Source organism: Hylobates moloch, unplaced genomic scaffold (genome assembly GCF_009828535.3).
Source record: "Hylobates moloch isolate HMO894 unplaced genomic scaffold, HMol_V3 SCAFFOLD_11, whole genome shotgun sequence".
Taxonomy (NCBI): Eukaryota; Metazoa; Chordata; class Mammalia; order Primates; family Hylobatidae; genus Hylobates; species Hylobates moloch.
In genome coordinates, this window is record NW_026652286.1 from 12,906,179 (window position 1) to 12,922,476 (window position 16,298).

The window sequence follows — 16,298 nt, forward strand, 5'->3', positions numbered from 1 at the left end:
CTGGGCCACAGAGCAAGACTCTGTCTGAAGAAAAAATAATAATAATAATAATTTCGATTAAAACTGACCTTGGAATTAATGTAACATAAAAATTATTTTGAAAATAGCATTTGGTTATAGTTTTCAGTGTAACTGTTAATATGACAAAAGCTTTGAAGACTTTTTTTTTTAAATGGCTTGTTAAACTGAGTCGGATAGTTGGATTAAGCATTTTCTTAACAATTAATACACCAGGGTGCTAATTATTTTAGAAGGCTCTTCTGTTAGGGTTTATAATACATCATACCATACAACTTGTACTATATAGTCTTTCTTCTGATGATTCATGTCAGCTGACACTAACATATACCTTTTGGTGACAAGTTAATTAAATTACCATTCATTACCATTCAACTTAAATATAGTTATCTTGACAGTTATAGCAGAGTTGCCAAAAGAGAGAAATAAACTCTTTTAAACTTCATAATAATTAGTGAAAATTTCATATTGGTGGAATAAAAAGGATAGTTCTCATCTGTTTGGCTGCATAAGTCTTCTATTCTCTTTCCAAAGTTTTACATTTCCTATCAGTTACTTTCCTAATGTCCTACTAATTTTAAATTCCTTCTTTCCTCCTCTAGAGCCCTTTTTAAGGTGTTCTAGAAAAACTACTAATCAACTTCAAGGTTTATTGAACTTTTGTGTTTTAACATTTAAAATACAATAGAGAGGAACAGCTCTGGTCTACATCTCCCACCGTGAGCGACACAGAAGACAGGTGATTTCTGCATTTCTGCTTGAGGTACCGGGTTCATCTCACTAGGGAGTGCCAAACAGTGGGCGCAGGACAGTTGGTGCAGCACATCGTGCGTGAGCCTAAGCAGGGCAAGGCATTGCCTCACTCGGGGAGCGCAAGGGGTCAGGGAGCTCCCTTTCCTAGTCAAAGAAAGGGGTGATAGACGGCACCTGGAAAATCGGGTCAGTCCCACCCTAATACTGCGCTTTTCCAACGGGCTTGGAAAACGGCACACCAGGAGATTGTGTCCCACACCTGGCTCGGAGGGTCCTATGCCCACGGAGTCTCGCTGACTGCTAGCACAGCAGTCTGAGATCAAACTGCAAGGCGGCAGCGAGGCTGGGGGAAGGGTGTCCGCCATTGCCCAGGCTTGCTTAGGTAAACAAAGCAGCCAGGAAGCTCGAACTGGGTGGAGCCCACCACAGCTCAAGGAGGCCTGCCTGCCTCTGTAGGCTCCACCTCTGGGGGCAGGGCACAGACAAACAAAAATTCAGCAGGAACCTCTGCAGACTTAAATGTCCCTGTCTGACAGCTTTGAAGAGAGTAGTGGTTCTCCCAGCATGCAGCTGGAGATCTGAGAATGGACAGACTGTCTCCTAAATTGGGTCCCTGACCCCCGAGCAGCCTAACTGGGAGGCACCCCCCAGTAGGGACAGACTGACACCTCACTCGGCCAGGTACTCCTCTGAGACAAAACTTCCAGAGGAACTATCAGACAGCTGAATTTGTGGTCTCATGAAAATCCGCTGTTCCGCAGCCACCGCTGCTGACACCCAGCCAAACAGGGTCTGGAGTGGACCTCTAGCAAACTCCAACAGACCTGCAGCTGAGGGTCCTGTCTGTTAGAAGGAAAACTAACAAACAGAAAGGACATCCAAACCAAAAACCCATCTGTACATCACCATCATCAAAGACCAAAAGTAGATAAAACCACAAAGATGGGGAAAAAACAGAGCAGAAAAACTGGAAACTCTAAAAAGCAGAGCACCTCTCCTCCTCCAAAGGAACGCAGTTCCTCACCAGCAACGGAACAAAGCTGGACAGAGAATGACTTTGACAAATTGAGAGAAGAAGGCTTCAGACGATCAAACTACTCCGAGCTACGGGAGGAAATTCAAAACAATAGCAAAGAAGTTAAAAACTTTGAAAAAAAATTAGACGAATGGATAACTAGAATAACCAATGAAGAGAAGGGCTAAAAGGAGCTGATGGAGCTGAAAGCCAGGTTTCGAGAACTACGCGAAGATTGCAGAAGCTTCGGAAGCAGATGCGATCAACTAGAAGAAAGGATATCAGTGATGGAAGACGAAATGAATGAAATGAAGAGAGAAGGGAAGTTTAGAGAAAAAAGAATAAAAAGAAACGAACAAAGCCTCCAAGAAATTTGGAACTATGTGAAAAGACCAAACCTATGTCTGACTGGTGTACCTGAAAGTGACGGGGAGAATGGAACCAAGTTGGAAAACACTCTGCAAGATATTATCCAGGAGAACGTCCCCAATCTAGCAAGGCAGGCCAACATTCAGATTCAGGAAATACAGAGCATGCCACAAAGATACTCCTCGAGAAGAGCAACTCCAAGACACATAATTGTCAGCTTCACCAAAGTTGAAATGAAGGAGAAAATGTTAAGGGCGGCCAGAGAGAAAGGTCGGGTTACCCACAAAGGGAAGCCCATCAGACTAACAGCTGATCTCTCAGCAGAAACTCTACAAGCCAGAAGACAGTGGGGGCCGATATTCAACATTCTTAAAGAAAAGAATTTTCAACCCAGCCAAACTAAGCTTCATAAGTGAAGGAGAAATAAAATACTTTACAGACAAGCAAATGCTGAGTGATTTTGTCACCACCAGGCCTGCCCTAAAAGAGCTCCTGAAGGAAGCACTAAACATGGAAAGGAACAACCGGTAGCAGCCACTGCAAAAACATGCCAAATTGTAAAGACCATAGAGGCTAGGAAGAAACTGCATCAACTAACGAGCAAAATAACCAACTAACATCATAATGACAGGATCAAATTCACACATAACAATATTAACTTTAAATGTAAATGGGCTAAATGCTCCAATTAAAAGACACAGACTGGCAAACTGGATAAGGAATCAAGACCCATCAGTGTGCTGTATTCAGGAAACCCATCTCACGTGCAGAGACACATATAGACTCAAAATAAAGGGATGGAGGAATATCTATCAAGCAAATGGAAAACAAAAAAAGGCAGGGTTTGCAATGCTAGTCTCTGATAAAATAGACTTTAAACCAACAAAGATCAAAAGAGACAAAGAAGGCCATTACACAATGGTAAAGGGATCAATTCAACAAGAAGAGCTAACTATCCTAAATATATATGCACCCAACACAGGAGCACCCAGATTCATAAAGCAAGTCCTGAGTGACCTACAAAGGAACTTAAACTCCCACACAATAATAATGGGAGATTTTAACACCCCACTGTCAACATTAGACAGATCAACAAGACAGAAAGTTAACAAGGATATCCAGGAATTGAACTCAGCTCTGCACAAAGTGGACCTAATAGACATCTACAGAACTCTCCACCCCAAATCAACAGAATATACAATTTTTTCAGCACCACACCACACCTATTCCAAAATTGACCACATAGTTGGAAGTAAAGCTCTCCTCAGCAAATGTAAAACAACAGAAATTATAACAAACTGTCTCTCAGACCACAGTACAATCAAACTAGAACTCAGGATTAAGAAACTCACTCAAAACTGCTCAACTACATGGAAACTGAACAACCTGCTCCTGAATGACTACTGGGTACATAATGAAATGAAGGCAGAAATAAAGATGTTCTTTGAAACCAACGAGAACAAAGACACAACATACCAGAATCTCTGGGACACATTCAAAGCAGTGTGTAGAGGGAAATTTATAGCACTAAATGCCCACAAGACAAAGCAGGAAAGATCCAAAATTGACACCATAACACCACAATTAAAAGAACTAGAAAAGCAAGAGCAAACACATTCAAAAGCTAGCAGAAGGCTAGAAATAACTAAAATCAGAGCAGAACTGAAGGAAACAGACACACAAAAAACCCTTCAAAAAATTAATGAATCCAGGAGCTGGTTTTTTGAAAAGATCAACAAAATTGATAGACTGCTAGCAAGACTAATAAAGAAGAAAAAGAGAGAAGAATCAAATAGATGCAATAAAAAATGAAAAAGGGGATATCACCACTGATCCCACAGAAATACAATCTACCATCAGAGAATACTACAAACACCTCTATGCAAATAAACTAGAAGATCTAGAAGAAATGGATAAATTCCTCGACAAATACACTCTCCCAAGGCTAAACCAGGAAGAAGTTGAATCTCTGAATAGACCAGTAACAGGCTCTGAAATTGTGGCAATAATCAATAGCTTACCAACCAAAAAGAGTCCAGGACCTGATGGATTCACAGCCAAATTCTACCAGAGGTACAAGGAGGAAATGGTACCATTCCTTCTGAAACTATTCCAAACGATAGAAAAAGAGGGAATCCTCCCTAACACATTTTATGAGGTCAGCATTGTCCTGATACCAAAGCCTGGCAGAGACATAACCAAAAAAGAGAATTTCAGACCAATATCCTTGATGAACATTGATGCAAAAATCCTCAATAAAATACTGGCAAACCGAATCCAGCAGCACATCAAAAAGCTTATACACCATGATCAAATGGGCTTCATCCCTGGGATGCAAGGCTGGTTCAACATACGCAAATCAATAAATGTAATCCAGCATATAAACAGAACCAAAGACAAAAACCACATGATTATCTCAATAGATGCAGAAAAGGCCTTTGACAAAATTCAACAATGCTTCATGCTAAAAACTCTCAATAAATTGGGTATTGATGGGACATATCTCAAAATAATAAGAGCTATCTATGACAAATCGACAGCCAATATCATACTGAATAGGCAAAAACTGGAAGCATTCCCTTTAAAAACTGGCACAAGACAGGGATGCCCTCTCTCACCACTCCTATTCAACATAGTGCTGGAAGTTCTGGCCACGGCAATCAGGCAGGAGAAGGAAATAAACGGTATTCAATTAGGAAAAGAGGAAGTCAAATAGCCCTGTTTGCAGATGACATGACTGTATATCTAGAAAACCCCACTGTCTCAGCCCAAAATCTCCTTAAGCTGATTAGCAACTTCAGCAAAGTCTCAGGATACAAAATCAATGTGCAAAAATCACAAACATTCTTGTACACCAATCACAGACAAACAGAGAGCCAAATCATGAGTGAACTCCCATTCACAATTGCTTCAAAGAGAATAAAATACCTAGGAATCCAACTTACAAGAGATGTGAAGGACCTCTTCAAGGAGAACTACAAACCACTGCTCAATGAAATGAAAGAGGATACAAACAAATGGAAGAACATTCCATGCTCATGGGTTGGAGGAATCAATATCGTGAAAATGGCCATACTGCCCAAGGTAATTTATAGATTCAATACCATCCCATCAAGCTACCAATGACTTTCTTCACAGAATTGGAAAAAACTACTTTAAAGTTCATATGGAACCAAAAAAGAGCCCACATCGCCAAGTCAATCCTAAGCCAAAAGAACAAAGCTGGAGGCATCATGCTACCTGACTTCAGACTATACTACAAGGCTACAGTAACCAAAACAGCATGGTACTGGTACCACAACAGAGACATAGATCAATGGAACAGAACCGAGCCCTCAGAAATAATGCCGCATATCTACAACTATCTGATCTTTGACAAACCTGACAAAAACAAGCAATGGGGAAAGGATTCCCTATTTAATAAATGGTGCTGGGAAAACTGGCTAGCCATACATAGAAAGCTGAAACTGGATCCCTTCCTTACACCTTATACAAAAATTAATTCAAGATGGATTAAAGACTTACATGTTAGACCTAAAACCATAAAAACCCTAGAAGAAAACCTAGGCAATACCATTCAGGACATAGGCGTGGGCAAGGACTTCATGTCTAAAACACCAAAAGCAATGGCAACAAAAGCCAAAATTGACAAATGGGATCTAATTAAAGTAAAGAGCTTCTGCACAGCAAAAGAAACTACCATCAGAGTGAACAGGCAACTTACAGAATGGGAGAAAATTTTTGCAACCTACTCATCTGACAAAGGGCTAATATCCAGAATCTACAATGAACTCAAACAAATTTACAAGAAAAAAACAAACAACCCCATCAAAAAGTGGGCAAAGGACATGAACAGACACTTCTCAAAAGAAGACATTTATGCAGCCAAAAAACACATGAAAAAATGCTCATCATCACTGGCCATCAGAGAAATGCAAATCAAAACCACAATGAGATACCATCTCACACCAGTTAGAATGGCCATCATTAAAAAATCAGGAAACAACAGGTGCTGGAGAGGATGTGGAAAAATAGGAACAGTTTTACACTGTTGGTGGGACTGTAAACTAGTTCAACCATTGTGGAAGTCAGTGTGGCGATTCCTCAGGGATCTAGAACTAGAAATACCATTTGACCCAGCCATCCCATTACTGGGTATATACCCAAAGGACTATAAGTCATGCTGCTATAAAGACACATGCACATGTATGTTTATTGCGGCATTATTCACAATAGCAAAGACTTGGAACCAACCCAAATGTCCAACAACGATAGACTGGATTAAGAAAATGTGGCACATATACACCATGGAATACTATGCAGCCATAAAAAATGATGAGTTCATGTCCTTTGTAGGGACATGGATGAAACTGGAAAACATCATTCTCAGTAAACTATCGCAAGGACAAAAAACCAAACACCGCATGTTCTCACTCATAGGTGGGAATTGAACAATGAGAACTCATGGACACAGGAAGGGGAACATCACACTCTGGGGACTGTTGTGGGGTGGGGGGAGAGGGGAGGGACAGCATTAGGAGATATAGCTAATGCTAAACGATGAGTTAATGGGTGCAGCAAACCAACATGGCACATGGATACATATGTAACAAACCTGCACATTGTGCACATGTACCCTAAATCCTAAAGTATAATAATAAAATAAAAAATAAAATAAAATACAATAGAAATGTTTATATTTTCTCACATTTTACTGCACAATACAAAACTGATTTAAATGCATTAAGAAACAACATTTTGTTTTTTAAATAAACACTAACAAAATCTTTGGCAAGAGATAACACAATTTATTTAAATATATTCCAACTCAAGATGAAGGCAAGTGGTTTACCTAGAAAAGTTTACATATTTTAGCTATAGTTTTTCATTGAACCATTTTTTGGAAATGTCATTCTTTTCATTCATGCTTCTTGTATCCTCTCTCTTTAGAAGTTCACAGTGATATATAAGTGAAAAACAAGACCGATAGAAACCACCCTAAACATATGGCTTTATGTACATAAAAAATTCAATAATGTTGCCATAACCCCTAATACAGTGTGATCCTTATTTATTATCCAGAATAAACTTCTGTACGGATTAAATTCTTCAAGTATATCTAGAGCAGTGCTTGTAAAAGTGAGGTCCCACTGCTAAGTTAATGGCCATCTCTTTGAAGATCACTTCTACCTTCAACACAATTATGGTAGAGTTCTAATAGTTTTTTTAATTTTACATGTATCATACATTCTCAAATATTCCAAAATGCTCAAATGAGCCAAACATATACTTTGATTTACATCTAGTTTAATATTCTCTTTATACAGCACCAGGGGTTAAAAATGGATCTGAGTAACCAAATATTCTCTTTCCTTTATTAGTTAGAGTTTATCATCATTTATTTCTGTAACATTAAACCCAAATTGAAGATGAAGACACCCTGGGTCAAATGCTTTCACCTTAAATTAACATTTCATCCACTTCACACTTAAATACCAAGTTGTTTTCCTATAACATATGTTTCTTGGTAACAACTACTGAATCAACTAAGCTGAACACCAACTTCTTATCTTTGAGAACTAGGCAAGTCGGATAGGATTCTCTAGGTTTGCTTTAAAACTTTTAAGAAACCTGGTTGCCAGTTCGTCATCAACCACTCGACTGTCACTTGACATTGTGACTGTTATGAGCTGGTGCTGCTGCAGTTTGGCATTTCCCTCTTCATCCTCAGTGAGCTTCAGCACAGGTCGGAACCTCCCAACCGCCAAAATGCAGGCCTGAGGAGGGTTAATCACTGCAGTAAATTCGTCGATGCCAAACATCCCTAAGTTGGAAATACTAGGGGGAAAAGAAAAAGCTCTGAAGGAGGCATGTCCTTAATCAAAGTCACCTTTCCGTGAAGCACATATTTTATGTATTTTACTAGGCAGTGTAGTAAGGCAAGAAAAAAATATATGAGTAATGAAGAAAGGAAACATTTAGTATTTACAAATAAATTAACTGTGTACATAGGAAAAATAAGACTATAGATAACTAGTAAAATTAATAAGTAAATTTAGTTAAGTCATCAGATAAAAGGTCAATATAACAATCTATTTTATATCCAGTCATGTCCCACATAACGAAGGATCACATATACAACGGTGGTCTTATAAGATTATAATGGAGCTCAGGAATTTCTGTTGCCTAGTGGCATCACAGCTGTCGTAACATCATATTGCAATTACTTTATTTTAAAAATAAATTTGTGTAGCCTAAGTGTACAGTGTTTATAAAGTCTACAGTAGTGTATAGTGATGTCCTAAGCCTTCACTCATTCACTGATTCATCCAGAGCAACTTCTAGTCTTGCAAGCTCCATTCACGGTAAGCGCCCTAAACAGGTGTACCATGTTTTACTTTTTACATTTTTACTGTACATTTTTAAAATGTTTAGATATGTTTAGATACCCAAATACTCATCATTGTGTCACAACTGCTTACGGTATTCAGTAGAGTAACATGCTGTATAGGTTTGTAGTCTAGGAGCAACTGGCTATATCATACAGCTAAGGTGTGTGGCAGCATGTACCATTTAGGTTTGTATGATGTTTGCATGATGAAACTGCCTAACAATGCATTTCTCATATCCCCATCATAAAGTGGCACATGACTCTACATACAAGTTGCTATAATTAGAAAATAAAAATTTAAAACAATACCATTTATAATAGTATCAAAAAACAAATACCAAAGAATAAATCTAATGAAACATATATAAGACCTCTACATAGAAAATTATAAAACATAACTGAAAGAAATCAAAGAACTGAATACACAATGGTTTCTACCATATTCACAGGTTAGAAGACTCAATACTGTAAGGATGTCAATTCTCACATCATCAAAAGAATGCAATCCTAATCAAGATACCAGCAAGGTGTGTGTGTGTGTGTGTGTGTGTGTGTGTGTGTGTGTGTGTGTGTGTTGTGTGTGTGTGTGTGTGTGTGTGTGTGTGTGTGTGTGTGTGTGTGTAAAATGGCAATTTATTTGGAAATACAAAAAGCCAGAAGACAATCTTGAGGGTGAACAAAATTAGAAGACTTCATTACCAGCTATGAAGAGTTGTAGCTTGGTGGTAGTAAACAAAGGATAGACAAACAGGCCAGTGGAAAAAAATAGCACAGAACCAGACCAACACATATATAATCACCTTTTCAATGCTATGAAAAAGGAGAAATCAATATTCAATACATGATGCTGTGTAAATTTAGTATCCATATGGGGAAAAAAGAGAACTTTAAACTTCACATTACATACAAAATCAAATTTCAGTTGAATTGTGATCTACATGTGAAAAGTAACATAAATGCTTTTAGAATATAACACAGAAGAGTAACTTCATGATTCTGGGATAGGCAAAAATTCCTAACAGAAAACGAACAGTACCAACTATAAAGAAAAATTCTGATAAACAGGAATTCATTAAAACTCTGAACTTCCATTCATCTAAAAAAATCACCGAGAGAGTCCCAAAGGCAAGTCACAGAGTGTGAAAGCTATTTGAAACAATATATATCCTACAAAGGTCTGTGTATCAGGAAATAAGAACCATACATCATTTTTTTAAATGGACACCAGACTGCAATGGGTACTTTATCTCATGAATTACCAGATACCCAAACGGCTGATGAGTGAAAAGTACTCAACATCACTAATTTGCATTTCCCTACAAAGAGTACCACTGCACACCCTAAGAATTGTTAAAATTTAAAACCTAACATTATTAAACACTGGCAAGAATGTGGAACAATGGGAATTCTCAGGACTGCTGGTGGAGGTGTAAATTTGTATAACCATTTGGAAAATTGTTTGGTGGTACCTGCTAAAGCTTCTAACTTAGGAATTCTACTTTTAGGTCTATACAACAAAAAATGTACATACATTCATCATAAGACACTAATAAGAATGTTCATAGCACCATAATTTGTAATAGCCCCGAACTGGAAGCAACACAAATGCCCATCAACAGTAAAATGAATTCTGGTATATTTATACAATAGAATATTATATGCTGCAATAATAAATAAGTGGTTGTTTCACATAGCAATATAATATTACAGACATTAATACTGGGGGGTCAGATACTAAAGAATAATTAATATTTATCATTCCATGTTAGTCAATGCCCAACGAACGTTTAGTTCAACACTAATAGGTTCCTACTAGCTTTAATATGAAAGCCTGACTAGTCTGAAGATATTTTCAGATATTCTATTGTCTAAATAAAGTATTTTTAGCTTAAATTTTAAAAAATATTTCAGATACATGAAAAGCTGACAGGGACTTCATAAGTCTTCCATCTATCTGTTTGATGCTAGAGATAATTAAGAGTTTAAATTTTACCTAAAAGATCCTCCTTGGTATTCTTCAGGCAACAATTTTCCATCTCTTGCTTTCTTTGATAGAGCCTGAGAAAAATACAAACAGAATAGGACAACCAACAAAATGTTACACAGTTGATCTTGTCACTTGAAATATTTGTACATCATACACTCTCATCACTGATATGCCTTGATTTGATTTTATGTTACCTACATAAAAATAATTTTCTCTAATTATAAGAACAAACAAGAGCACAGATAATTCAAGAAATTAAAGCTGTTAATCAAAACTCTAGAAAAATCACTTCCTTTAACAATTTTTCAAATATGGCAATTACCCTGTGTACCATCAATTACTATGCAGAATGCTTTAGAGTTTTCTATATGCACAATGAAATTTTCTATTTTGCCTATAAACTTTATGGTAAGAAAAAAAATATAAGTATCCATTCTGATCAATCTAGTGTGTTTTAGTTTTTTTTTTTTTTTTTTGAGAGGGAGTCTCTGTCACCCTGGCTGGAGTGCAGTGGCGTGATTATGGCCTACTGCAACCTCCATCTCCCAAGTTCAAGCAATTCTCTTGCCTGGGCCTCCTGAGTAGCTGAGATTTCAGGCACCCACCACTACGCCCAGCTAATTTTTTATATTTTTAGTAGAGATGGGGTTTCACCATGTTGGTCAGGCTGGTCTCCAACTCCTGACCTCAAGTGATCCACCCACCTCAGCCTCCCAAAGTGGTGGGATTACAAGTATGAGCCACCATGCCTGGCCAATCTGTATGTTTTAAATAAATTATCCAATGGCAACCAAAGTAGTATACCCACAATCCCACAACCAACATTCCGTTTTTATCTTTCAGAGTTTGCTTCTTCTTTATCCACAATCTCAACCCCACACAATGGTTATAAAAAATAAATTTTATATTTAATTGTTCAATATTACATGTATCTTCTGTGTTGTCAGCCTTCAGAAATGATTTTTTAATGTTTGTTCCTAAAGAATGCATCTGCCTAATTTACTTGGTTATTTCCCAGTGTTATAATTTGGTTCACGGTTTCTTCTGAATTATTTCAGGTAAATTTTCAGAAGTGGAATTATAGTGCCCTAGAGAATCAACTTTTGGTTCTTGATCCTATAGCTAAATCATTTCCTGAATGAGCTAGTCCAATTTACACTGCCACAAGGAATATAAGGATGTACTTGATTCATATCACTCTTGACCATATCGATTTCTAAAAATCTTACAGAAGACAAGACAGATGACACATTAAATAGTTAAATTTTCCTCTCACTTGTACTTGAAATTAACCACATTTCTGTTAATTTTTATTTTTCAGTGCTTAAAAGCAAGGGAACAGAGGTTGAGTCATCATATATACAAAATAAATAATGAATTAAGAGGAAGGGTACAGAAAAACGAGGTCACTGTCATTTGGGTAGATAAAATAAATGTGGAGTTTGCTTAACATTCTGTATTACATAGGCAACATAGGCACTATTACAATCATAGCTGATAACTAACTTTAACTCATAGATGATTTAATTTTTTAAAATTAAAGGTCTTTAAAAATATCAAAAATCTAAAAACACATTACTGTAACTTACTGCCAACAGAAACAATTACAGGTGTATGCGATTTGGATATGGTTATTTATAAAACTATTTGGATCCAAAGTAAAAAATGAGATGAATTTTGACTTATACAGTTCTTGGAATAACGGGAGAGAGAATAATCTACAAAAGCATTTTTCCTCCCTTAAGCAATGTTATTGTTCACATGATTTGAAAAGACACATATATGAACATTGAAAGGCATTTCTTAAAGGCAAATGATCTCAACATATCCTGATGAATTACCACGCTGCAACAAATGAAAAACAATCATTTTAATAACTAGATTGCAAGCACACATACTAAAAACAAAAACTCTGTAGATCCTAAATACATCAACAGGAAAGTCCTGTCAGTGAACTCTGGTAAGAGTCTGAAATAGGTATGGAGTCTGAGAAGGATCGTTGGTTTTGTAAATCTGTAATCATCACTGGGATCTCCTGGCAACGTGGACTCAAAATCAAAGTACATGTTACCTGAAGCATCCAGCTGAAAGAATAAAAAATGACCACTAAATATTTCTACAATACATCAAATGCCTTGCTAATTCATTCAAAAAATTTACTGGGTACTTATAAGGTAAACTTTGCCTCTGCCTTTTAATACTGTTATAAGTAATGAAGAATTAAGAATAACACGAGATCCAAGGTGCGTTACTACATTACTTTATTCAAGGAATACCAACTTGAACTTGGCTGGGGTATGTCTACAGCCCCCACGCTGGCATCCTTGGGATTACAGAGGGTCAAGAAGTAAATGCATAGTACAGATGTTCTTAACCTGGGGTTCATGGATGAATCTGCAGAGAGCCACAAACTCTTGAAAAATTAATTTCAATGAAACAGGTTTTACTGAAATTTGTTTTAAAATAAATTCACCAAGCAACTACTGTATCCCAAGCACTCTTCTAGAATTAGATAAATGGCAATGGACAGTGAACATCAGACAGTAGGGAACACAGAAGGGTGAACAAATAAATAAACAAGGTAATTTCAAAGACTAATAAACCATATGAAGACAATAAAACAGGGTAATGAGATAAAGAGTGTTAGGAAACTATTTCAGCTACGGAAGCTGCAGAAGGCCTAAGAAATTAGCAACTGAGCTGAGAAACCAATGATGAAAAAGAGCCAGCCAAGTGACGATCAGAGGGAAGTGTGTACTGGATAGTATGTCTCTTGGTGAGAATCCAGAGCTCAACCTGTCCATGATACCACAGTCTTCTCAAAAAGACTGCTCCTGCCGGCCGGGCGCGGTGGCTCACGCTTGTAATCCCAGCACTTTGGGAGGCCGAGGCGGGCGGATCACGAGGTCAGGAGATCGAGACCACGGTGAAACCCCGTCTCTACTAAAAAATACAAAAAATTGGCCAGGCGCGGTGGCTCACGCTTGTAATCCCAGCACTTTGGGAGGCCGAGGCGGGCGGATCACGAGGTCAGGAGATCGAGACCACGGTGAAACCCCGTCTCTACTAAAAATACAAAAAATTAGCCGGGCGTGGTGGCGGGCGCCTGTAGTCCCAGCTTCTCGGAGAGGCTGAGGCAGGAGAATGGTTTCTGTAGGCCGGGATCGCCTGAGGAGAGAAGGCTAAACAGAGGCAGACTAACATACCGAGATTGGCCCACTACACACTCCGTCTCAAAAAAAAAAAATAAAAGACTGCTCCTGCCTCACCAGGCAGAGAGCCTTGGTTTCTCTGCTGCAGGTTCTCTTATCCACTGCCTACTTGCTAAGACCACAACCTAACATTCCTCGGGGAATCTGCACTGCTTCTTTGGCAGAGTACTCTCCCGTTTGACTCAGGTCTCTTCTTTCTTAACCCTTGTTTTCTCCCAGTTGCATACAGTAGTCCCCCCTTATCTGCAGGGGATACTTCAAAGACCCACAGTAGGTGCCTGAAATGGCAGATAGTACTGAACTCTATACATAGTCATGTGTCGCATAAGGACACTTAAGACAAAGACATAAATATATGACAGTGGTCCCATAAGATTACAATGGAGCTGAAAAATTCCTATCACACAAATACGTACCACTGTATCACTATTTCCTTATACTATTCAGTACAGTAATAGGCTGTATTGCAGGTTTGTACCATACAAAGCGTAGGCGTGTAGCAGGCTATGCCATCTAGGTTTGTGTTTGTTTAAGTACACTCTACGGTGTTCACACAAGGACAAATTCACCTAACCACGCATTTCTCAGAATGCATCCCTGCAGTGATGCATGACTGTACAATTTTTTCCTACCCATACACACTTATGATAAAGTTTAATTTAAAAATTAAGCACAGTAAGAGATTAACAATAACTAATACTAAAACAGAACAATTATAACTGTAAAAATCATGTGAATGTGGTCTCTCTCAAAATATCTTGTACTGTACTCATCTATTTTCAACTGTGGTTGACCACAGGTATCTGAAACCATGCAAAGTGAAACCTTGGATAAGAGAGAACTACAATATCTCAAACTCCAAACCAAAAGATTGGTCTTACAGACACAGAAAACCAATGATTGTACTCCTTTTCTTCTACCTGGTGAATCAACTAATTATGGTGCATTTGGTATAACTGTTGAGTCCTTAGCTATTCTTCTTGTTCATTTCTGAAAATCTAGGAGCTGCTTCTCAAGTTTTTTTTTTTTTGAGAGAAAACATTACTGATTCTAGAAGGCTGATAACCTGACCTCTATAATCATACAGTAGTTACGTAACTAGTACGTGAGAAGCAGCAAAGCTGATGGTTGGGAGCAGGCTCTAGTCTACAGTCTGATTGGGTTCAGATGCTGGCTACATCACTTAATAAGATTTGGGGCAAATTATTTAATCTCTCTTTTTTCCCATCAGTTGCTTCATCAACCATATCAAATTATTATCTTGTACTTGATAGGGTGGTTTTAAAGAGGATTAATATATATAAAAGGCTTACAGCAAAAACTGGTACAAAGTATGCCCGCTGCTATTATTGTTAGAGTTGTTAAAACTGTTAAACTATACAAATACTTCCAGAACTTGCATGTCTTTAAACAAGAGGATTACAAATACTATATTCATATATGAATTAGTTTTTTCTCTCTGGTCAGAGCAGATTTTACCCTAGAATTAAAATCATTCTAAATTTTATCTGTTTAAATACATAAACATTCTACTTTTTAATAAGCCATAGTACAAAGCTTGATGTAGAAATATTGACATGACTCAGACTGTATAAAATGGCATTACTCCATAAATGAAACATTTACTGTCTACCCTTTTTGGGGGATGGGGTAAAATATAACTACATTAAAGCAGAGGACAGAAAACGCACTTATTACCAAAGGTGACCCACTACTATACTTGGACACTCAGGCAGATGCTGTTTTTTGCACAGTAAAGCTGAATTCAATATAATCTTGGTTAACTTGGAATTGAGTCAAAATCTACATTGGATGTGAAGAACACACACACACACACACACACACACACACACACACACTCTCTCAGGGTTTCTACTTGGTGCATACATATTTTTAATGCCTATTCATCCACAGCAGCTAAATGAACATATCTCTACAGAGCCTATCTAAAATATTTAGTTTTTAAGTCACCATTTAAACAATCCAACATTTAAGTTTTTAAAATAATCATGCTTACAAGATAGACCACTTCAACAAAAAACTAATTTTGCAGGAGCTCAGATCTCTCTTACACATACACACACACACACACATATACTTTCTTTCTCTTTCTCTCTCTCTCTCCTGTAAACTACAGAACTATTATGCTAAATAGGCCATGCAAGGTGCTTGCTTCTCATGAGGGGCCTCAGTGTGCTTCAATGTCCCCTTATTTTTTCCGAGTACAATCAAAGGTGATTATATTCATCAGGTTGTTATGCTCTGTACCATGTGACACACTGGCCTAGCATGACAGACCTGCCCAGCAAGAGTACTTCATACAAGAAAGTACTACTTGGGGACCAAACCAAACCCTTCTTTTTGGTAACTTTGCGGGAGAAAAAGACAAAGGGGAGGTAAAGAAGTGAATGATTAGACAGGAAAAAAGAAACGTAAACAGTCAAAGCAAGGAGAGAGGTGGTATAATAGAAAGCTCATTAAGCAGTGGCTCTAGAATCAAACTGCCTGGGTTAACTAGTTCTCATTGCCACTGCTTTCTAGCTGTATTGCCTC

At 37.8% G+C, this 16,298-nt stretch overlaps 1 protein-coding gene across 14 annotated transcripts in view; it reads right to left on the bottom strand.

Annotated features, from left to right (window-relative positions):
• Positions 1–16,298, bottom strand: part of PDHX (pyruvate dehydrogenase complex component X) — a 204,787-nt gene that overhangs the window by 122,479 nt on the left and 66,010 nt on the right. For 13 of the 14 annotated variants that reach the window (XR_009215687.1, XR_009215684.1, XR_009215686.1 and 10 more), the window contains exon 10: positions 10,540–10,604. Coding sequence is in view for 5 of the 14 variants with exons in the window: in XM_058446802.1 (XP_058302785.1) it covers positions 10,540–10,604 (65 nt within the window). In the remaining 9 variants the exon portion in view is untranslated. Of the gene's footprint in view, positions 1–6,940; positions 7,994–10,539; positions 10,605–16,298 lie in introns of those variants that run through there. The other variant, XM_032166273.2, reaches the window with a different exon arrangement.